The sequence below is a fragment of the Pelmatolapia mariae genome, linkage group LG23 (genome assembly GCF_036321145.2).
Source record: "Pelmatolapia mariae isolate MD_Pm_ZW linkage group LG23, Pm_UMD_F_2, whole genome shotgun sequence".
Classification (NCBI taxonomy): domain Eukaryota; kingdom Metazoa; phylum Chordata; class Actinopteri; order Cichliformes; family Cichlidae; genus Pelmatolapia; species Pelmatolapia mariae.
Genome location: NC_086246.1, coordinates 27,808,743 through 27,832,807, shown reverse-complemented (window position 1 = coordinate 27,832,807; position 24,065 = coordinate 27,808,743). Strand labels below are relative to the sequence as shown.

Here is a 24,065-nt window from a genome sequence, read left to right as displayed (position 1 = left end):
CAAAGTAGATAAAGTGATATTTATTACTGTAACAACCACAAACATGTTTATTGAATCATATTTCATAACTTTAAATGCAAACATAAATTGTCAATTTTAAAATTATATGCACAAGTTTTGCAAACAAAGTTGTTTTCAGCCATTTCCCTTTTACCCCCTTTTTTTAATAACCATTTCAAACTATTTACATAACAATCAGGTGTTCTGCATTAAATAAGATGCCACACAAATTATTTGTGCCACTCCAAAAAAGAATTTCTGTCCACTATAAAGGAGAACATCACAGCCTGATACCTGCAGGTCTGACAGCAGCAGGTGTATCACTCCTGTTCTCTACCTGGAGACAGCAGTCACCTCATTGTTCTGACACACAACACAAAACTATCCATAACACTACACACTAACTACACAAGACAACACATTAACTACACACTCCAAACACGCTAAACGTCACAAATCTCTCACATCTCAAAACTCGCTCTCTCTCTTTTTCTGCTCTCCCTCTCTCTCTCGCCGTCACTCCTAAAACTTCCCCCTCTTCCTAAACAACCAAATTTGGTCGACATGGTGCATTTTTCCACAAACACGAAAGGGCAGTTTTTTGTTTTGTTTTTTTATTTTTTGCTCATAAGCAGAGAGTGCTTGCTAGCGCTGTCCTTAGACAGTAAACTTAATTTTGAACTTAAAATCTTATAAATAAACATAAAAAAAAAAAAAAGACAGTAAACGTGACGAAACTATTCAGGAAAAAAGAATATTGTTTATCATGACTCTGGTTTTACGTGGCCTATCAACACAATTTAAAAACTGGTATATATCACCTTGTTGGTTTGTCATCTTGAAGTGGTCATGTGATTGGCTTACCACAACTACTTTATTCTTCCTCAGTCAAACAGCAGTGCTCATGCGATTGTTTTGCCCCCTTAGCTCCAGGTGTTGTGCTAGACCAGGGGTGGGCAATCTCAGTCCACGAGGGCCGGTGTCCCTGCAGGTTTTAGATCTCACCTTGGGTCAACACACCTGAATCACATGATTAGTTCGTTACCAGGCCTCTGGAGAACTTCAGGACATGTTGAGGAGGTAATTTAGCCATTAAAATCAGCTGTGTTGGTTCGAGGACACATCTAAAACCTGCAGGGACACCGGCCCTCGTGGACTGAGATTGCCCACCCCTGTGCTAGATAGTGATCGTGATTGCCGTCCGCGGGAGCGCGCGCAGCTGCTTAAAGCTGTAGCGCCCAGATTACTTACAGCTACTTCCGTGCAACTGATATAAGGTGCGGTAAGCTGAACACAGCTTCAACCGTCTGTTTGTTGAAAAATAGTAACGCGACCGCACCGCATTTTCTTGGTAGTAACGGTAACGGCATTGTAACGATAGAAATAGTAATTACTTAGATTACTCGTTACTGAAAAAAGTAACACCTTTACTTGTAACGCTGTTATTCTCATCACTTGTAACAATACTAGCAAAAGCCACCAACCACTTAACAACCATAGGGGAATACATGTTTTTCCTTCATGTCCACTGGTTGCTAACCAGTTGCCAACCGGTTTCCAGGTCTGTGCTACAGGACTCTAATTTGTTTAGTACTGATATGTGTAGAGATGTTTAATAAAACTGTTAAGCACTTTGGTAGAACTTGAGAATTTTGCAGTTATTTTTGTCTACAAGAGGACAAAATATAGTGCCTGTATCTGATTGTATTGTGGTGTATCCCAAGACACAGACATTTCGAGGTGTTACGTAACCACAATATATAACTGATATATAATTGATAGCTGATAGACAGACCAAGGATCATCAAAGGTATAAGCTGGATTTTAGCCACATACACACTTAACAGGTGATCGTATCCCGACAATTGTTTAATGTGTTGACACCAAACATCCTCCCTGTTGTCTTTCAAAGAAAATTATACCATTTTGACCATTTGAACATTCTCCTCACAGTCCAGCAACGAATGGTGTGTGACCGAATGTGTTCGGACGATGGCTGTTGGGGACCAGGGCCAGACCAGTGCCTCTCCTGCCGATATTTCAAGCGAGGCCGTACCTGCGTTCAGTCCTGCAACCTCTTTGATGGGTGAGTAATTGATTCATTCAGTAAAAGTCCTTTCCTTCCTCTGACACATTCTGAGCAAATGTTGTACGTGGGTCTGGAAATATCTTTGAGTAGATCTGAGTTAAAACTCTGAAAGAATAAAAAAACCACATTCCTGATCATTATGGTCCCAGGAAGCTGGATTAATTCCTCAGCAAACAGCCATACGTGACAAGCAGCAGAAATAAAATCAATTTAAACTGTTTTAATGCATGAAAATGAAGTCAAAACATCCTCAAGGGCTCTGGAGGAGGAGAGTCTAATTGCTGATTGGCATGAATGTAATGAGATGAACCAATAAGGAATTTTACAGTGCGAACAGTCAGAGGAACATTTGGCTGCATATTACACCCACTGTCCAAACTCAATTTAAGTATACACCATTGTTGAAGTACATTTCATTACAAATCACCCATTTGGACTGACAGGCATGAGTGTTTACTGCACTGAGCAGGAAAACGAAGCAAGCTGTCTCCGAGTGTCCTCGCAATCCACTGATGTTTTGCATTCGCTGTGAATAATTACATTCAGGTCATCGCTCTATGTTGCCAAGAGGCACATCAAAAAGATCACTGCCAACTCACCTGGGGAGAAACCCTCCTTTGTAGACGTAGTTTCCAGCCTTTTTCTTGCTGTTCTTGAATGAACGGGGAGATGCTGTGAATCGCAACACTTGAAAGCATCCATCTAAAATAAGACTGTACCGGCAGCATCTGCCACAAGATAAATATGACTTTTCTTGCAGGCGGTGTGATGTCAGGCTCGTGTTTTCCTCAGGGGAAGAGGAGAGCGCGCGTGTAAGTGTGTATGAGAGCGAGCAACCCTCGGTCATGTTGACTTGTTGCTGGTCCTTTCCGGCGCCGTTTGTGGGAGGGAAGCTTTGAAGTTGCCGGGGAAAACAGCTCATAGCAAAGGCTTTGAAGAAGACAAGGAAAGGCGCGTGGCAGGGAGCGGCTGAAGCACACTTGTTTCCAATACTGTAAATACAGTCAGTCACAGTGAGGAAATGCAAGCAATATTCAACAGGCCCACTTTTTTGTTTGGAGTCACTGGCCTGACTTGTAGAATCAGAACATCCATAACCCAAAGGCCTAGTGTAAGAAGTGTCTACCTACCAACAAAGAGTGCTGAGTTAGTGTTTACTTGCTTTTACATAGTCTACTCTCAAAGGTTTTTTCATCTGGCAACAGAAAGGACATAAAGTCTGCTACAAAGAAAGTCAGGAGAGGTTTAACAAAATGTGAAAAAAACAAAACAAAACTTGGCAAAAACTCATCTTTTTGTTAATGTGTTGTTTGTTAATGTGCCCCAAAGTGGGTGTCTCCTTTTCGATTGTTATAAACACATTGAGATTTTTCATGTGCTGTCATACATACATTGCTTAAAAGCTGCTAGGTGTAGTCCCTGACTGGTTGGCAAAGATTCCTCGCAGTTTATGGCTCCTGCTGGGTGAAATTGGTCGAAAACTACAGTACTATCTATTTCAACTACTATCCGCAGGGCAGTACAACTTGATAAAGTGCGACGCAATGTAGACAGTTTGCCTTCCAAGTAAAAGTTGTGGCACTGAGGCACTTTTTCGGTAAAAGTGAACTTTTTTTTAATTTCTGGCTTGTGTTGCATTTTTCACAGTTTCACTGCAGCTCAGAGAGTAAGTGCACAGTGTTTGTTGACGAGTCCATCCCTTCATTTCAAAATACGACTGCAGCAACATGCGACTGACCAAACTTTTTACCAACCGCTTCGAATACTGGTCAAGGAATCTTCCCCAGTGACTGGAGTTTGCCATGGGGTCACTGTGTTTAATATCACTATTCTTGCTATGTACATTTTCTTTATTCTATGGCATGTGTCTTGAAGATTGCAGAAGTAGATACAAATAAACTGTTGAATTGTTGAAGAAAGTCATATCATATGCATAACAAAGCCACATCATGGCATATCTAAATTGATTAAAAAAGAAGTGGGTACAGCCAATACTGTTCTGTTACTGTATGTGAATTATATATAGTTTTCACCTTTAAAAAATCATTTTAGTCTTATTTCCACAGTATGTACACTAATTTAATGACTGGATATTGACAGCAGATTGTCACAGCGCTGTTTATTTTCAGCACTTTTGCTGTATGCAGCATAGATTTGCTTAATATTTCACTTTGTTCTGAAGCTATTGAACTGTATATCTCTCAAGAATTTAGTGTTAGCTCATTAAAAATGTTTTCGGGATGGTGATTTCAAACCTTAAGATTCTTCAGCTCGTTCTTGTTCTGTGTTTCCTTTGTTAATGAGAAAAGGCACTAATTCCCTTCAGTTTATACGTCTGTTGAATAAAACAAAGAGAGAGCAAAGGATTTTGGGGGTGAGCAGGGAGGACTGACATGCAATCCCACTGGGGTTGGGGGAGGAGGGAGGGAGCGAGTGAGGGAGGAGCTGAATGGGTTTAATTAAAAAAAAAAAAAAAAAGTTGCTCTGGTGGGTTGACCGTGCTGTGGCTATTTGGATGTTTGGATTTCTGAACAGTGGCCACAGCCCTGCTTAAATTCCACCTAAAACAGGACTAATCCCCCATCAGGTCATCCCCCCAGTGGGGCCTTGGCGCGCACTACCAGCTGTGAAGGAGGCCAATCAGGAGGAACGGCTTTGAAGGAATGGAAATGACCCCAGAGAGCATGACTGCAGAGGTCTTTGTCTCTCACCCATTCTGCTCCATGTATCTTTTCTTCCACCTCAACCAAGAAAAGAGATATCTCTCCACTGCCTGGGCCTTTTTTTTTCTAAAGGGTTCCCCTGCATAGTGCCTCGGAGAGAGGAATCTAATTTATTTTGGAACAAGGGAAAGAAAGCTGGGGGAGAAATGCAAAGAGAGCTATGGGAGTTTCCCACTGAAAACATTATTAAGAAAAGGACCGTCTGTAGCCTACACACTCTGCTTTTTGGATGTGTCAGACAAACTGCTGTGATCATAAAGAATCAATAGGACCATTTAAAGAAAAACTACCCTGACATAAAGGCTCAGCAAAGGGAAATCTGGGATTTTATCTTCATTTTTATTGCCTTTTAATGTGAGCTGAACACTGGAGTGTCAGGATGTTTCGTTTCTCTTTTTTTTTTTGTTGCTTTTAAAACTACTGAGTCTAAAAGGTTTTCATCTAATATTACCCACATGAAAATGCATAAAAACCCACATACCCGCAGGAGATCCAAAATTCTCAGTGCCACATCTTATAAAAACATCTCACAAGGAGGAATCTGTGGACTCTTTATTCCACCCCAATAGCATCACATGCAAATATGAACAAAAAACATGCACGTGCACGCGCGCACACATACAGTCCCTTTCATTATCCCACTGCTGTGAGAAAGAGGTTTGTTTGTAACTGGGCGAATCCTCCTGTGAGAGCGTCTGTCCTCTGCATTGGCTGATCGATCCCTCTGATGTGAAAAGTGGTTTTGATCGGCAGCAGTTGTTATTGACAGCAGCCAGCCTTCGCCCGCCCGAGACGCCTCACTTCAAAAGTGAAGATAATGCGCTGATTCGGACACAAACAAGACAGGAATTTTTAGATTGAGAGTATTCGAGTGTACACACACAGACACACACAGACACACACACACACACAAACACGCAGAGAAACACACCAATATACACATATAAGGATTCAACAGTAAGGCCTGGGGCTATGTGGAGCTCCTGCCAGGGTAATTGCAGTGTATAAACCCAATATCGAGCTCTATTGTTTACTTTCTTTTCCTTCAGAAGCAAAAAAACAAAACCAACATAAAGTACACATTAACCGGCTGACTGAAGCGTTTGCTTGAACTCTTAGACGTTGCAGGAACCGCAGTGATTCTTTGATAACGGGATGAAAAGAAAATGTGTTTGGCTTTTTTTTCTTTTTCTTTTATCACACACTCCCTCTGTCTCTTCACTCTGGTCCTATCAAAAGCAAACTCCCTCTCTGAATGCCCTCTCCGTGGCCTCTCCTACCATATTTCCCGTTCCTCCTTCCCTCCCACCATCTCTTCTCCTGCTTCCTCCACCTTCCACACATCCCCTCATGTTTGCCTATGATTTAAAAAGACGTTCATTATTCATGGACTTTCTCTGTAAGCATATTGACCATACTAAGCCGTTAACCTGGTCAAATAGTTTTAGGTAGCTCGCTGCCCTGCATGCCCCTTCAGCAGAGGGCACTGCATCTTGGAGATGACCCAGATAAACCCGTTGTTGTATCACACTTGATATTGTTGAAAAAGGCCTCAATATACAGCTCGTACTTATATGCACTTTCGGCATGCTCTTAATCAATATTTCACTGTGCTCTCAAATCTATAATACATGCATTCCTATTTTCATTTTTCTTCTTTATCAGGGAAGAGCGTGAATTTGCCAATGGATCCGTGTGCCTGGCGTGCGATAGCCAATGTGAGAAGATGGATGGAAACACTGTGACATGTCTCGGTCCGGTAAGACCCTCAGTCTCAACTTCCCTTTTACTTAAGAATACATTTTATAAATACAGGAAATAGGCTTTTTAGATTAAAACCACTCCTCATTTTTCTGTGCGAGATAGTCCCCTATCTTCTACGTGCCAAAGTGGATTTCCAACTTATTTTGCTGTGGAGTCTATCTGTTTTGCACACAGGATTTCCGAAGATATAAGTACTGTTTGCAAAGGTGAATGGTAGGTTAATGGGAGGAATGATAAAGTACTGTAGCTACTTTTGGAGGCATGCTTTTGGCAAGCACCCATACACACAGTCAAAAAAAAAGTAAAATGAGATTAGATTCTGACCTTCCGGTAAAGTCACTTTTAGAATGATCGCAATACGACTCTCCAAAATGTTTCCTTGCTGAAATGTCAGTGGAGAACATGCACATCTGCATGCATGTGCACAGAAATTGTACACAGCAACACCAAATGCAAACAAATCTGCTCATGCAAGGCTGCAGCTGCATCATTATCATGCTAGGGTATACGCCAGTGCTCGTATCAAACCTGCGGGGACGCCCAGAAAAGGTTGCCAAACGTCTCAGGAGTTGCAGGATGATTAAAGGGATTGGAAAGCAGAAGAATCCACATATGCAAAAAATAATCTCCACAACATAACTGCGGTTCTTTTTGCTAAAATTCCTGTGAATTACTATATATTTTCTGTACTTTGTACTTGTAAAAAGCATAAAAAGAAAATATAGTAAGCTGACAAATCAGTCTAGATGTTGTAACTGAATACAGATCTCAGGACATGATCAGAATTATTGTCAACTAAAGTCTAGAGACTGGTCAACGACCCTCTGTCAGCGATGTGTATTCCTTGACCGTTTGCTAAGCGGTTCCTTGAGATTGCTGGCTGTTGACAGGTGAAATCCTTCACAATGAGGATGCTGTACCAAAACCCTCCTTGTGATTTGTTTGGTTACCAGCAGATTGCTGCAATCACCTGTAGTTTAATATGAAGAATAGTAACTTGTCTGCAAACAATCACCAACAAATTCCCGAGGTGTGGTGAAAGTTCGAACCAGAAACAAAGAACATTTCCCTTCAGTGGAAAATGCGTGCCTTACTACAGCAATTTTTATTTTGAAGGTGAGACAGCTCACCTTCAAAATAAATATTTTTAAATATACATATGGATGACACCGGGGCCAGAAAAAATACTGAAAGAACAAGACATGAATTCAATTTCAGCGTGATTCAATTCAGTTTTATAGATCTAGCACCAAATCATAACAGCAGTTGTCTCCAAGTGCTTTATGTTAAAAGGTAAAGACCCTACAATAGTACAGAGTAAACACCAACAATTAAACAATCCCCTTTGAGCAAGTCCTAGGCAACAGTGGGAAGGAAAAACTCCCTTTAAAGAGGAAGAAGTTTCCAGTAGAACCAGGCTCAGAGAGGGACAGCTTTCTAACACGATTGGTTGGGGTGAGGGGAGGAAGACAGGACAAAGACACTCTGTGGAAGAGAGCCAGAGATGAAATGAGATAAACATGACTGAGTGAAGAAGAAACACTCAGTGCATCATGGCAAGTGCCCAGCAGCCTAGGCATATTCTACTGTAACTAAGAGAGGATTCAGAGTCACCTGATTCAGCCCTAACTATAAGCGTTATGAAAAAGTAAAAGTAGAGAGGGTGTCTGTCTCCCAAATCCAAACTGGGAGCTGGTCCCACATCCTATTACAGCACTGCACTCTGTTCCAGTTAGCTCAGTAGGACGACCCATTCTCTCACAGATGTTTATAAAGGCAGATTGTATGGCTAGGTACTTGTTTTTATACACCTCTGTCAAATGGATTGAAAACACCTGAATTCAAAGATATGGCCTTTTGTGCATATTGTGTATGTAACTTATTCTACGTTATCAAGACGTGCGAATTTGAAGCCAGGTACATCCACGTGGTTATGAGAATATCCTTGGAAACTTTTTCTGAGCTATTTCAAAACCCCTGGACTAAATTACTTGTGCTCAGAGTGATTACATCCAATAATATCCATTAAAATACTGTTATTTAATTAAATTGCCTGCTTATTGGTTTTTTTCTTTACTATGATGAATTCTGAATCCTGGTGGCATAAATACTGTAGGGGGACAAATGTGGGGACGATCTATAACTGTACAGGAACCTGATTTTACAGCGCAATGTTTCATTACGAAAAAGTTGCATCTAATGTGCAGCATGGCTTGGTTCATGGATTCTAGTGACTGTGTGACTAACCTTTTATGACTGTCTGAGAGAGAGAATAACAGATGAAGAGAGAGAGAGCAGCTCCTCAAGGATGCACAAAGGCTGGTGACGTTGGGATGCTGGTCACAGCTGAGCAGTGAATAACACCAGAGTCAATCATCCACGGGTGCTCAGTCACACGCAGACGCACATGCGCACAGTGTCCACGGACATACTTAAATGCATTCGGACATCTGTATGCCCTTCTCTCACACACACACACGGACACGCAACCACGCAAAGTGAGCATAATGTTTATTGATGGTGTGTGTCTAAATGTGTCAAGTGGTGAGAAGCTGTCCATCATTGCCGTGGCTGTCGTTAGCAGCAGAGCGTGGAGCTGAAAAGCCCAGCCCCCAGGATGCAACTTGTTCTTCACAACACACACACACACACCTGTGCAATTTTAAGCGCACACTTTTGTCGGCACCTTCGTGCACACGCACATAGACATTCACACAAAGTGTACAGTCAGTTTTCCGCTCCCATTCTAACTTATTCATGCTCCTGCTGCAGCTGAGCTCGTGTTCACTTATCTCTTGTCGTCTCCTCCATCACTTTCAGTGTGCACTTTTTTTGGCACAACCTGATTCCCTAACCATTTTCCCAGTTTTATCAGGGATGCAGTGGAATAAATTCCAGGCAATTTAGCTCAACATGGACTATACTGCCAAAAGTGTTCACTCTCCCATCCAAATCTTTGAATTCAGGTGTTCCAATCACTTTCATGGCCACAGGTGTATAAAATCAAACATCCAGGCATGCAGACTGCTACTACAAAAATGTGTGAAAGAATGCATCACTCTCAGTAGCTCAGTGAATTCCAGTGTGGTAATGTGACAGGATGCCACCTGTGCAACAAGTCCAGACATAAAATTTCCACACTACTAAATATTCAATCATCAACTGTTAGTGGGATTAGAACAAAGTAGAAGCCACATAAAACCACAGAGTGGGGTCAGTGGATGCTGAGGCACATAGTGCACAGAGGTCACCAACTCCAAACTTCACGTGGCCTTCAGATTAGCTCAAGAACGGTGCGTAGAGAGCTTAATGGCGCAGGTTTCCATGCACAGCTGCATCCAAGCCTTACATCACCAAGTATAATGCAAAGGGTCAGATGCAGTGGTGTAAAGCACCCCACCACTGGACTCTAGAGCAGTGAAGATGTGTTTCCTCGAGTGACGAATCTCAGTTCTCCGTCTGGAAATCAAATGGAAGAGTCTGGGTTTGATGGTTGCCAGGGGAACAGTACTGGTCTGACTGCATTGTGCCAATTGTAAAGTTTGGTGGAGGGGGGATTACCTTAGATCCAGTGAAAGAAACTCTTAATGCGTCAGCATACCAAGACATCTGTGGGAACAGTTTGGGGATGGTACCTTCCTCTTCCAACATGACCAGTGCACAAAGCAAGGACAAATGAATTTGGATGAATTAAAGCAGAGCCTATGAGACAGGCCTTTTTGTCCAACATAAGTGTCTGACCTCATAAATGTGCTTCTGGAAGAACGGTCAAAACTTCTCATAAACACTCTTAAACCTGTGGTAAGCTTTCCTAGAAGAGCTGAAGCTGTTATTGCTGCAAATTCTTTATTATTAGTCCTTTATTTATCCAGGTAAAAATCTAATTGAGATTAAAAATCTCATTTCCAAGAGAGACCTGGCAAATTGTGGGCCGACATCACATTAAGACCTATGGATTAAGAATGGGAGGTCACTCAAGTTCATGTGTGTGTTAAGGCAGACGAGCAAATACTTTTTGCAATACAAGGTATAAATCATTGCTTGGGATTCATGTGGGATTATCGCTGTATGAATTTCCATGAACTTTTCCTTAACTTTATTTTTCCCCACTGGTTTCTTTTACCTCTTCACCCATTATTTTGTTCTTGTTCTATGTTATTCCCTCTTACTACCACCTTTACCTCCTTCTTCTTTATTCACCTCTTGTCTACCACCCTCTTTGTAACCCATCTTCTCATCTCGCTCCTCCTTGTTGTGCTCTCCTCACAGGGCCCAGACCAGTGTGTAAAATGCCTCCACTTCAAAGACGGCCCTAACTGCGTAGAGAAGTGCCCCGACGGGCTGCAGGGAGCCAACAGTTTCATCTTCAAATACGCCAAGGCCAACAACGAGTGTCATCCTTGCCATGCCAATTGCACCCAGGGGTAAGAGAGGGATGATACATAAAAATGTGTATGTATAAAAGTTAATCTGTTTCTTTCAAGTGTCCACTCGCCTTCATAGTTACCCTGAGCAGCTTCTGGCTTTGGTGCTTTTATGCTGTTAAAAGCATCATGGAGTCATACTGCATTGCACTCAGGTGGTATAACAGACAAGGACCACCTCTCTCCCAAGGAGAGAGGGACTGAAAGAGGGAGAGAGCATGATTTAATCTTGCAGCTGCTACATTCTTTGACCTGTTGCTAGATTTGGGGATGCCCTCCAGTCAGGGGTGGAATGTATTGACCCTTAAGGTACAGTGCAGATGAACTATGAATGAAGGGACAGACAGTAGTAGGGGAGATATGAAGCCAGCAGGCAGAGTGATGTGGGAAAACGATAAAGAAGACAGAGGAAAAATGGCTGGCTCTAGGTAAAGAAGCAGGTGGAAGAGAGAATAAGAGCTGCATGCACCTGCAAGATCCAAAAAGGACCAGATTTAGCTCATTAAGGAGTGAGCATGATAGCATTTGCCATCTTCTGCTTACATTTGAATACAAATTGGGGAAACTGTCTGTGCTTGCTGTAAAAAGCACATTTAGAACTCATCCAGGGATAGCTGCCAAAATAGGTGTGAGATGATAATGGGGATTAGTACTGAATCAGTTATTCAATTAATCTATTGAGACTTTGTACAAAAATGACAGTTTATTGCTTGTTTTTCTATTTCATATCATTGCAAATATGTTTTCATTTTGACCCATAATCTGAGAAAACAAGCCATAAGGACAGAGGAATCTGGCCCCGGGAAAATGAGATAGCCACTTGTTGATATTTGTTGACAGATTTTTTTAAAAATTGGCAATGACTTAGCTGAACCTTTTAGTCTCTTGAGCCCAGTTTTTTAGCCTTAATTCTAGCATTATGAGTGAGAGAGGGTACACAATCATCTACACCACGAATATTCTTAAATTGAGTTGAATTTGCCACTTTATATCCAATTAGCTACTCGTGTATTTCTTTAAGGCATAATGTAATTTAAAAGGCTGAGTTTCGTATTTAAAAAATAATTATATAGTTGTCACAGAACGGGACATTAGAGACTAAACTTTGTTATACTAAGCTATAAATATGATTAATTCTGCTGTAAAGTTGAGGATTTTAACATGGGGTGTATCATGGCTCACTTTTGGAGTTAGCCTCAAGTGGCTATTTCTAGTGTCTTGTTTTGCAGATAAGTAGTGGGTTTTAAAATTGGACTAAATTAATAGTTTAACTTTCAGAAAATATACAGATTTGCTCTCTTGCTAACAGTTAGATTGACAGCACCCTCATTAGTACATTACGCTGGTGTCACAAAACGGCCGGAGGCCGAGTAACAAAAATCAAACCCACGTGCAGAAAACCCAAAGCGGAGGCTGAAGAAAGTGTTCAAAGGTTTATTAACTAGCACAAGAATTATGTTTACGATGGCACTTGACTTTAGGCTTGACACATGGGGCGTGAGGGTCTTGGCCAGGGGAGAGGGATAAAGCAAGGGGACAGGTCCAAGAACGCAACGGCAGCTGGCTGGTGATTAGGTACGTACTGGAAGAGAGGAGAGCAGTGTTAAAGCGGTAGCCAATGAGGAGTTCTGGAGAGGGTGGAAGCTATGAAAATCTTCGTCTTACTGTGCAGGTGGGAGATGGAAGCGTTGAAGGAGAGGTGGTGCGGTCCGGGTGGGTTTGGTGGTGTGTGTCAGCTGTCCTGAGCGGTGAAGATCCCCTGGTGGTGTAAGGGCAGGAGGTCAGGCAGGTGAGGCAAGGAGATGATTCTGAAAGCAGGCGGGTTAACCAGATTTCCAGGATGAGTTGTTCAGTGTGATGGAATTTCCAGGAGTAACTAGAACACGAGATTACAAGGTCAGTAAAGCACTTGAGAATCATAGACATGAAGCGTGAGGCCTGGTTACCAACATAGGGTAGTTGACGAACTGGCGAGGGAGCAGTGTCAGCAAGCAGCTTAAATCTCCAACCTAATTGCCTCAATCAGCTTCAGGTGAGGGAGGCTGTAGGCCCTGCCCATGGGTGGATACCAGGGAGGTCCAGACCTTCAGCGGAATTTTCCAGCCACACACCCAGACCATGACAGCTGGTAGCCAAAGCTAGTTGGAAATCGGCTTAGCCATGTATAGAGACAGGAAACAGGTTTATAAATGTCCCCATTAGCTAAACCATCAACCTCCAAAAACTGGGCAGATGTTTGTGTTGTATATAATTTTGCACAGAGCCAAATATTTCTTTTCTTTTTTCTAGCCTTATTTGCTATTTGGCTTAGTTTATTGCTAAGCTAATGGTCTTAGCTTAGCAGTAAACTAAGCCAGTCCTTAGCTTTATTTTTTTCATTAAAAAAAATGAAAATGGTGTAAACCTTCCTGTCATATTCTACCCAACAAATCCAAAAGTATTATTTCCCTAGAGGTTAACCTGTGCCCTTAATGCTCTGAAGGATGTGATAACATCACTTTTTTTGCTAAGTTTAGCGCAGCCACCAGCAGCCTTTTATCTGTCTGTTCATATTGATTGAATTTTATCACTGATTAACTTTTATATATCATATATTATAATATATTATTTATGTGCTGTTTTTGTTGTCCTGAAGTTGAGTACTGTCTGTGTGCTCTGAGACAACAGATGTACATTATCAGCTAGGTATCACCAGTGCACTTAGTTTTAAATGTGTTCTGTTCCTTTTTTAACTATAATATAACTAAATAAAATGTGGCAGATTTAAACACACAGTGAATTTATGTGAGTTTCTTAATGTTCTACAAAATGCCTGCCAATCAAAATTATAAATAATAGTTTAGCCGTCACGTCTCTCTCGACATACTTTAATACTGAGGCCAAAGCAGTATAAGTCTTCAAAAGAATGGCAGTTGTGGTTGTGGGGAAAATTTACCGTTCTTACGTAAGAATATACCTGTTTATGTTTTCATCCTCTAAAGCTTGTTTTTTGAAGCCAGTATGGCTTTGGCTTTGAACTTGGGCCTGGGCCTTTTTAGTTTTTCTGCTAGTGGGGAGACTATTATGGAAGAAGCTGAACAGTGGGGACTGGTAAGACAGACAGAAGATGATGAGTGAGGTGCTGAGGTGGAGCTTGTCGGTGGTCTCTGCAAACAAAGTTAGACTTCTGAATCCTAGCAACAGGGCTGGCGAGACGATGTGCAGTAGAAAGGAACTTAATGTTCTTTCTCTAACATGGCAGGAGGTCATTTTATTTTACTGCAGCTAGCCTGTAAATATTGATAGTATCAGTGCAGCTTTAAAGAGACATGGAAAGGAGAATTTTCAAAGTAGAGGGGATGACAAAGGATGGAGAAGGTACAAATTATTTACAGATACACAAGTTGAAGATCAAGAATATTAAGGATAAAACCACAATTTTTACATCTTGTATAGAATCGGTACCTTGTTTAAGGACACGTTGACATGGCAGGTCACTCATTAGGCAACTTTCCTGACAAAAAATAATCCCTGGCTTGTTGTGTCTGTTGTCAGAAAAGTCCTTTGTTCTCTGCTAATGCAGAAAGAAAACTGATTGAAAACAAACACACACACAACACAACACTGGATACAGACACTGATTGCTTGCTAATTAGCTATTTGGTACACCATTTAATTGACAACCAAGTGACTTTTGAGGAGCCACAGTTGTCACCGATTTAATTCCAAAGTTAGCCTGCTCTCCTAATTTGCTAAGCAATTTGTTGTGTCGTGTGTGCTCACACAGCCTTCGCGTGCACACACACCGAAGCATTCAAAACCTGTTCTCCTGTGTCTTTCTTGTTGTTCAAAAGTCCTCCACTCAAGGATCTGGAATTAATGAGCAGCTAAGAGTCTACTCTAATCACTTCCTGCTTACCTAGTGTTAACAACACTTCTTACTGATCGCTGTGCTTTCACCACCATCCTGCTTTGATTGTTCCGATAGGAAGAAACAAAGATAAAGTTGTATTTCTTGTTCTTGGAGAAAAAGATAAATGTGATTCTTCGAAAGATAAAGAGTGATATCTCACAACAAAGACTAAAGCATTTTTCCTTTCAGTCATCAAACATTTCACGGCAGGGCCAATTAATAATGAAATGATTGATAATTTAAATAAATGTGATGGAAACATGTATTGTAGACATTGGAGAGACTGAATTCTTTCAGCGGAAACCTCACTGATGTTAAATGGACTGAATAACAAGATGTGCAAAGAAAGAATAAAAGCATAATTAAAAGCGGTAAAGTAGGCTTACCTGCAAATTGTATACAAGCTCAGAACGTTTAAGGTACAAGATGTAGCTGCCATGTTACACTGAGGCTACACTGAGACTTATAATGATAACATTGCTCACAACCAGATGAGATATGCAGTACTTATTGATGGTTGTCATGGAGAAGCTTTGGACCAGGGTGTCCGACTCCAGGTCTCAAGGGCCGGTGTCCTGCAGGTTTTAGATATCACCCTGGGTCAACACACCTGAATCAAATGATTAGTTCATTACCAGGGATCTGGAGAACTTCAAGACATGTTGAGGAGGTAATTTAGCCATTTAAATCAGCTGTGTTGGATCAAGGCAACATCTAAAACCTATGGGAAACCGGCCCTTGAGACCTGGAGTTGGACACCCCTGCTTTAGACTATCTTAAAACCATAGATACCCCGACTATCTATCCACTGTAGTCCACGTTATCATCTAGGAACTCAGCTGATCAGTAGGTGGTGATTTTGTACATGAATGTTAGGTCTGCAGCATAAATTACCATCACAATGATCCCTTGTGAAAAGTACATTTTTGTAACAATGAAAACGCAGCGTTAACCCTGAACTAAGCCCCCAAATCCTATACTTTGTAGTGTAGGCATCAGGTTTTCCTAAGGCAGGAAGAATCTTCAAGGAAATGTATAATGAGGTCAATGCGTTCAAAAGGGTCCACCATGGTTTGACCCTTACAGGCCTTGCCCGAAATACAGATAGCTTACCAAATAAAATGGTTAACTCCAAAAAGCTTGTCACACATACGTATACAGTAACCTTTGGTGCTGATTAATCCAGCCAACAGGTGTCATTTCTCACATTCAGCACAAAAATATGGAGGTATTAACACAAATTTTGTGTACTTCTGGCCACATTGCTCTTTTACCCCTGTTTTTCTCTCTCCGCCAATCCTTGAAGGAAACGCATGCTCCTATCTATCAATTTTATCAGTTCTAATGCTTCACTTTGTTTATTAGGGAGTTGCAAGTCTTGTCCATCTGCCACACGTGTCTCTGGGCAGGTAGCATGCGGTGGGTTTTGAAAGCTGCTTTTGTAAATGTAAATTTTTGTAAATACAGAGAGCGGAAAAACCCCAAAGAGCTGAGGAGATTTGCATATTTAGGTGATTATTATCTGTGTATTCATCACTTGGGCGGCTCCTTTTTCCTCACTGACAAGCTGTCATTATGCTCAGCCGTTTATCAAGCAGACATGCAAACAGTATAACACCACTGCAATAAAACTGTATGCCGTAAAAGGCTTTAGAAATATCCCTGCAGCTACCATATTTAAGGTAAATGCCACTTTAAAAAGCTGTCATGGGAATGAGGGTGGCTGTTAATACCACTAGAAGGCCCGACAGTAAATCCTGTCATACCAGAATATGTGAATCTTGACCTCCACTTTCTAAAACTTTAGACCACAAGTTTACACCCAACATTTCTCAACCTCATTACTGTTTTTGGGGGCTAAAATGGGGAAATGCTCAGTGGGGTCAGAAACTGCCTTATTGTGCCCTTTTTTTTATTGCCGTTATTAATCTTTTATAACTATTGAAAGTTTTCTTTTTAGATTGATATTTGTCTCTTTCCCATTAATTTCCCCATAGGTTTGAAACAGCACTGTGGTTTGAACTAAATGAAGTATGTTGGGATGTTTGTTGGGTTTTTTTGTCTCAGCCCAGAAATCCATTGAAATAGCACGTGAACCAAATGAGAACAAACAAGCCTTCCAGCTCAAACACCTCTTCGTGTCATATTGACAAGCGGTCAGCCGTGCTCGGGATTCAATATTTCACAGGTCCCTGCCCAGTGACAGCTGATTGACGTGGAAGAAAAGCAACATGAGGTTTACTCATAACCTGTCCCCGATTTAATGGATGATCTCTCTGGTTTCTCTGCCCTGCAGGTGCGTCGGGCCAAGACTCCAAGATTGTGTTGGGATGATGGACAGGTAAGGCATCTCAGGATACATTTGTGATGTGGGACTGGGAGACCACCATCAGATCCTGCCAAAACTCATTAAAGTTTCTGTTAAATCCCGTACCTCATGATGCTCATTAACAACAGTGTAGTCCATCTTGCATTTCATAACTGACAGATAACATGGGAATCTTTTGTTGTTGTCTAAGCTTGTACTAAGCCTTCGTCTGGTCCAATTATGGTACTTTGACTGTGTCTGATATGTGTAGATGGAACCAGTGAGAGAAAAAAAAGACAAAAAAAATCCTCTGAAAACCTTAACAGATGTGGGATAGTTTGTATGGAGGACCAAAAGTGCCAAAATAAATCAATAAATAAACTATTAAAAGTATCAAAAATATTTACAAAATGTTTCTTTAATTTGATTATAAATGATGATTTTTGTCCTTTGTATGTTGTAAATTTTTGCTTGAAAAACTGATATCAGTAACATTTTTATATTTATATTTTATATTTATATTGTCCTTCTTATTTAAAATTTAATTTTACATTTTTAGTTAACGTTTTAATTTTAGATTTCGTTATTACATTTATTTTTCAGTGATGGCAGAGGCACTACTTGGGTGGCCAAAAGAAAAATATACATTAAAAAACTGCCATTAAAAGCACCAGTCTTCATATTAAGTATAAAATAAAACAGCTAATATCTGGTTGTTGTTGATGTTGATGTTGTTGTGTTATTTTATGTAAATCATCTGAATAGAGATGGCATGAATTTTTTTTTTTATTATTTAATTTTTTACACCTATATGTTTTTCATGCAAATTTCCCATATGTATTTCTTTTACATATCACTAATCTTTTTCAGTTTTTCATTTAGACTTTTTTGGTCACGTTTTTATTTTATTTTTTTTTATATTTACATTCTTTTGAGCATTCTAAATAAGGCGGACTGTCATTGGAGGTGTTCTGTGGTATCAGTTTTTTATCCTTTAGAGAGACGGCATCCTGCAGTGAGATGATTGCTAATTTCTAAGTCACTATATAATCAGGCTGAAAGCCCCCTCCTTGTTTGGTAATGAAGCAGAAATACATAAAAAAATACAAATTAATAACAGGGAAATAATACAAATAAGCAAATTAAAACAGAATTGAGTATTTTTCTAATTAATTTACGTAATTGTCTTAATTTACTTTTTTTATATATCTGTTTACTTCTTTCATATCTAAGAACATGCAGATTAAATTGGGTAAAAGACACTACCTTTTTTTGATCCACAGCACAGTGAATAATTTAAACACTCAGAATTAGAATGGCAGATGGTAAATATAGTGCACCAAGTAGTGATTTCATTACGTGCAGGGTCATAACCAGGGTTTAGAAAATAGTGAGGCTTTTTTTCACTTAATGTATCACATTTTAGGGGTAAAACATTTGCTCCACGGCGTGGCTGATGTGTGAAGCCACATTAATGACAACGTGTACAACCATTGGAGATGTGAGCAGGACAGACGGAACAATTGACAGAAAATGTGTGGACTATACCACAATTTAAAAACTATAACAGTTTTTAAATTTAAAAACTATAACAGTTTTTAAATTGTGTTGATAGGCCACGTAAAACCATAGTTATGATAAAAAATATATGCAATGTTTGGTTTTTTCCTGAATACTATCGTTGTTTATATTTACTGCGGGAAGAAACGGTAAAAACTGCGTTTTATAAGGAAAACGCTGGAAAGCACTCTCCGCCTGTGAGCAAAAACAACCCCCCCTCAGCCTTTCCTATTGGTGGAAAAATGTACCATGTCGACCAATCAAAAAATGATATGGCAACATGGCTATGACCAGTTGTTTAGGAAGGGGGGAAGTTTTAGGAGTGACGGCGGTGTTTTGAGATGTGAGAGATTTGCGACGTTTAGCGCAAATCTTGTGTAGTTAGTGTGTAGTGTAGTCAATAGTTTTGTTGTGTGTGTCAGAATAATGAGGCGACTGCTGAATGTTACAGGTGTTACAGGAGTCATACATCTCCTGTTGTCAGGCCTGCAGGTATCAGGCTGTTGTTCTCCTTTATCTCAGAGTGGACAGAAATTATTTTTGGAGTGGCACAAATAATTTGTGTGGCATCAAATTTGATGCAGAACAGCTGATTGTTCTGTAAATAGTTTGAAATGTTTATTTAAAAATGCCTTGGCTGCATTTTTAGGTAAACAGCTGCAAAAAACTTTGTTGTTTGCAAAACTCAGTTACTTTTTTGAAGAAGTAACTATATAATTAATTGCCCAACATTGGTCATTATATACTGTATTTTGCAGACAGAGAGTTACAGGACTCTCTCCCAGACCACAGACTCAGACTCATAATACAAGTCAGAGCACAAAAAAAAATAAAGTTGTGTTTTCAAAATTGGAGTTTAAGTTATTTTTACTTCCAATAGTGTTAACATACTACACAGGTCATGAACAAGATTTTTTTAAATTTTCACTGTAAGTGGGATAAAGCAGTTAATTAAAAGTAGTCAAACATAAATGTAAATGCTGTAATTTGATTATTTTAATAAACCATGTAACTTGGATGGATTCGATGCTGGCATGACCACAGTGCACACGTCTGCTGTTGCTCACAGTGGTCCAGCGCTCAGGGAGTTTGTGTGTTCGCTTAGACACATGAAAAAATAGAGGGAACATTGATTACAACACAGTCAAATTTTGAAAACTTAAAAAAAAAACAGCTTTCCTTCTCTGGTATGTGGAAATATGGAATTATCCCTTCATTTGAAATGTTAAAAAAAAGCATCAACCTAACCCCTCTAAACGCAACCCAGTCAGAGGCATAGTAGGGCCTTCTCAGGGTCTTTTCAAAGTAAAAGCCATCTAGAGCATCACATGTTGATCACATTACCCCAGTTTTACTCTGTTTTCACTGACTTCCTGTCCATTTAAGAATGGATTTTAAGATTCCGTTGCTTGTTTTTAAGTCTTTGAATGGTCCCCCCTCCCCTTATTTATCTGAACTTTTAAGTATCCAGACTCCTGTTACGGCACTAAGGTCCTCTACTGTTGTTATAATACTTGTAGGCCCTATACTGTGGACCCACTACCCCTGAACACTAGATCTGATCATAATTTAGAGACCTTCATGTTGTTACCCAAAACTCGCCTGTTTTCCCTGGCTTTTAGAGAATTTAGTGCTTTTGACTTTATTGTATTTTTACATCATTTGATTTTAGTGTACTCTGTTATTTCTATTGTCCCTCATCATCGTTTTCACTGGATGAACCTGTAAAGCACTTTGTTCAGCTATAGTTGTTTTAAATGTGCTACGCAAATAAAGTTGAAGTTGAAGGTGCCAATTTTTACCATCCTACAGAGGTCCAGACATCAATTTATTTTTTTATAAAACTAGAATCTGATATTGAAATAGGACTTGGCTGCTATTAGATCTTGGCTTAGTAAAGTACAAAAACAAATTAAAAAGATCACACTTTTAAAATACAGAATTTTATTATTATTATTATTAAGATAGAAGACTAAATGTTCGAAAGGCTGAAAGAGCAGCTGGCAGCGAGAAATCCCCAAAATACATAAAAGCAGCTGCGTTACTAGCTACGGCACAGAGAACCGTATTACTAATATTAACAAAAGGGCAAAACAACAGCAAGCAAGTAGGGTTAAGAACATGTGCTGAACCTAAATAGCCCGAGGACGACAACAATTCTATTAAAACACCCATAAAAGACAATTAGAGCAAATTCTAAAGAGAGACGGAGTCATTAGAATTTAACCAAACCAGTATACCAATAAAAGCAGAGGCCACGAGGTCCTCTTAAACCCAGAAAATTAGACCTTTTTACTTTCCTCTGGGAGTCTTTAGCTGAGTCCCCGGGTTCTTCTTCTGCTCTTGCAGCGGCGTTATTCCCCTGTCTCATCTGATGACCCCGTGTCACTTGTCTTGCTATAAAACCTATCCTCCTAATTAAAGTAGTCCTTTCCCTTGTTTAGTGCTGTCTCACTCTGTAATTTGTGTCACTGCCAGTTTCTCATCTTCTTTTGTTTGTTCTTTTTTTTCTCCCCCCTCCTGCCTTCTCCTTCTTTCTCACCTCCTATCTGCAGCTCCCCCCACCCCTTACACTTCCTTTATTTGTTGTTTCTCCTTGTCTGTCTTCCCCTCTCGACCTAATCATTTCAAACTGCCGCATTACTATTCACCACATGGCCGTATATCTCATTATGTCGAAGCCCACAGCCTCTTTGTAAATTTCAAGCTCCCCCTTCTTTAAGTCCATCACAATCGATATGGCAAATGCTGCGGCACCTTCCTCTACCAGAGCACCGTGGTACACAAGTCTTCCATTAGCCGCTAATGGCTTCCACAACTAATAGAGTTTTCAACTTCAGCTAGTCCCTGACAGGGACTAGAAAGAGAGAGCATATTTCTCCTGTTTTGGCTTCCCTTCATTGGCTTCCTGTTAAATCCAGAATTGAATTCAAAATCCTGCTCCTCACATACAAGGTCTTAAATAATCAGGCCCCATCTTATCTTAATGACCTTGTAGTACCATATCACCCTATTAGAGCACTTCGCTCTCGCTCTGCAGGCCTACTTGTTGTTCCTAGAGTATTTAAAAGTAGAATGGGAGGGAGAGCCTTCAGTTTTCAGGCCCCTCTTCTGTGGAACCAGCTTCCAGTTTGGATTCAGGAGACAGACACTATCTCTACTTTCAAGGTTAGGCTTAAAACTTTCCTTTTTGCTAAAGCATATAGTTAGGGCTGGACCAGGTGACCCTGAATCCTCCCTTAGTTATGCTGCAATAGACATAGGCTGCCGGGGATTCCCATGATGCATTGAGTTTTTCCTTTCCAGTCACCTTCTCACTCACTATGTGTTAATAGACCTCTCTGCATCGAATCATATCTGTTATTAATCTCTGTCTCTCTTCCACAGCATGTCTTTCATCCTGTTTTCCTTCTTTCACCCCAACCGGTCGCAGCAGATGGCCGCCCCTCCCTGAGCCTGGTTCTGCCGGAGGTTTCTTCCTGTTAAAAGGGAGTTTTTCCTTCCCACTGTCGCCAAAGTGCTTGCTCATAGGGGGTCATATGATATGATTGTTGGGTTTTTCTCTGTATTTATTATTGTGCTATCTAATGTACAATATAAAGCGCCTGAGGCGACTTTTGTTGTGATTTGGCGCTATATAAATAAAATTGAATTGAATTGAATTGAATTCAACTTCAGCTATCAGGTGGGAGCAGGTGTTATTTTATGCTATGCGGTTGTGTTGATTCTGCCATCGGCAAGAAGGGGAAAATGGAATACAGATTGGAAAGAAAGAGGAGAAGAATGAGGGTAACAAAAAAAAGAGTGTTATTAAGAAAAGAATTGAGTGGTAGCGTAACACTAGACACAAGTGAAAGGGGTATGTAAATGGCAAATGCATTAGTGCCATCATTAGTGAAGAGAAATAGCTTTTAACTTCCAACCTTTAGGCTTGCCTTAAGCAAGATTCACCTCAGAAGATGGAGAAGCAATTTGCGAAGGATAGGTACTGTTAATTTCTCATTTGTTCAAAATTTGAAAGTCAGAGAAAACTAAATCGTATGAGTTGCTGGGCTTGGATTAACTATAAGGAAATCCAGCGGGGTGTAGCAGAAGCTGTGGCTCCTTTAATAAAGCATGTAAAAGGATCACGTAGCCTCAAAGGCTTTTATCTTCTGACCTGTGAAAATGGAAGTAGCCTTCAATTAGAAATTGCTCTGTGCTCTATATGGTGGGACTGTTTGGTGAAATGGGTTAGGGAAGGTAGTAAAAATAGCTGTGAGTTTATGTGTGTCCGAGGTTGTTTATTATTGTATGTCGCTGCAACAACATGAGGGAAGGTGTGAGCAACTTGAGAAAGACTGGCCACAGTCACATTAAGAATTGTGGGTGGTTGCTGGTGGAAGATTGGACTGTTTGAAGAGTAAGGCATGAGTCGGGGAGGTGATCTAAGAAGTCATGAGCCATGCAGCAAGGGCAGAAAAAAGAAAAATACTTGCAAGGAGAGTTAAACCAACCCAGTTTTCATTCCAGGGCCGTCAAATACTGTCTCGCTGTCAAAGCTGCTGGTGTCTCAGAGATAGGTCCAAAGTGTCCTTTGGCATCCGTGCGAAGACAGCCCTGGTCTCGCAAATCATCTCATATGGACCCATTGATGTCATTTAAATCCGCAGTGTTATTGTTGTGAAAGAGATTTTTTTCCCCTAAACCCAACCCAATTATCTAAATAGGTTTGGTGCATAAACCAATAAATTTTAGTGTGCAAATCAAACCAACAAGCTTTTGGTCCAATAACTTAATCAACTAGTTCTTGGTGCATAAACCCAAAAAAGTACTTTTAGAAGCTCTAAGCATGACAAGTAGTTTTTGATGCCTAAACCTAGCCAAGTGGATTTTGGTATCAAAACCTAATCAAGCAGTCCTTGGTGCATAAACTCAACAAAGTAGTTTTAGCAGTCGGCCAAGTAGTTTTTGGTGTCTAAACCTAGCTAGGTAGATTTTGGTGTGTAAAACCAACAAAGTAGTTTAAAGAACACAAAGCCAGACACATTTTTAGTGGGTAAACCAAAACAAGTAGTTTTCAGTCCAATGACCTAATCAAGTAGTTCTGGGTGCATAAACCCAACTAAGTAGTTTTAGAAGCATTAAGCCTGAGAAGTAGTTTTTAGCAGATGCTGAAAAAGGCTCTTAGCAGAACATTGTTTGTTTTCCACATGGCTCCACTGACACCAAACGATCTCTTAGCCCAACAGAAATGGGCCGCTCCACTAATAAACTTTTATGGCGATCTTGAAGCGAACATCGCATTTTTCCAGCAGAAGACTCA

General features: G+C 40.4%; 1 protein-coding gene across 2 annotated transcripts in view; it reads left to right on the top strand.

Annotated features, from left to right (window-relative positions):
• Positions 1–24,065, top strand: part of LOC134619986 (receptor tyrosine-protein kinase erbB-4-like) — a 356,445-nt gene that overhangs the window by 262,596 nt on the left and 69,784 nt on the right. For both annotated transcript variants that reach the window (XM_063465828.1, XM_063465829.1), the window contains exons 13-16: positions 1,954–2,086; positions 6,478–6,571; positions 10,846–11,000; positions 17,189–17,233. In XM_063465828.1, the coding sequence (XP_063321898.1) occupies positions 1,954–2,086; positions 6,478–6,571; positions 10,846–11,000; positions 17,189–17,233 (427 nt within the window). The remainder of the gene's footprint in view (positions 1–1,953; positions 2,087–6,477; positions 6,572–10,845; positions 11,001–17,188; positions 17,234–24,065) is intronic.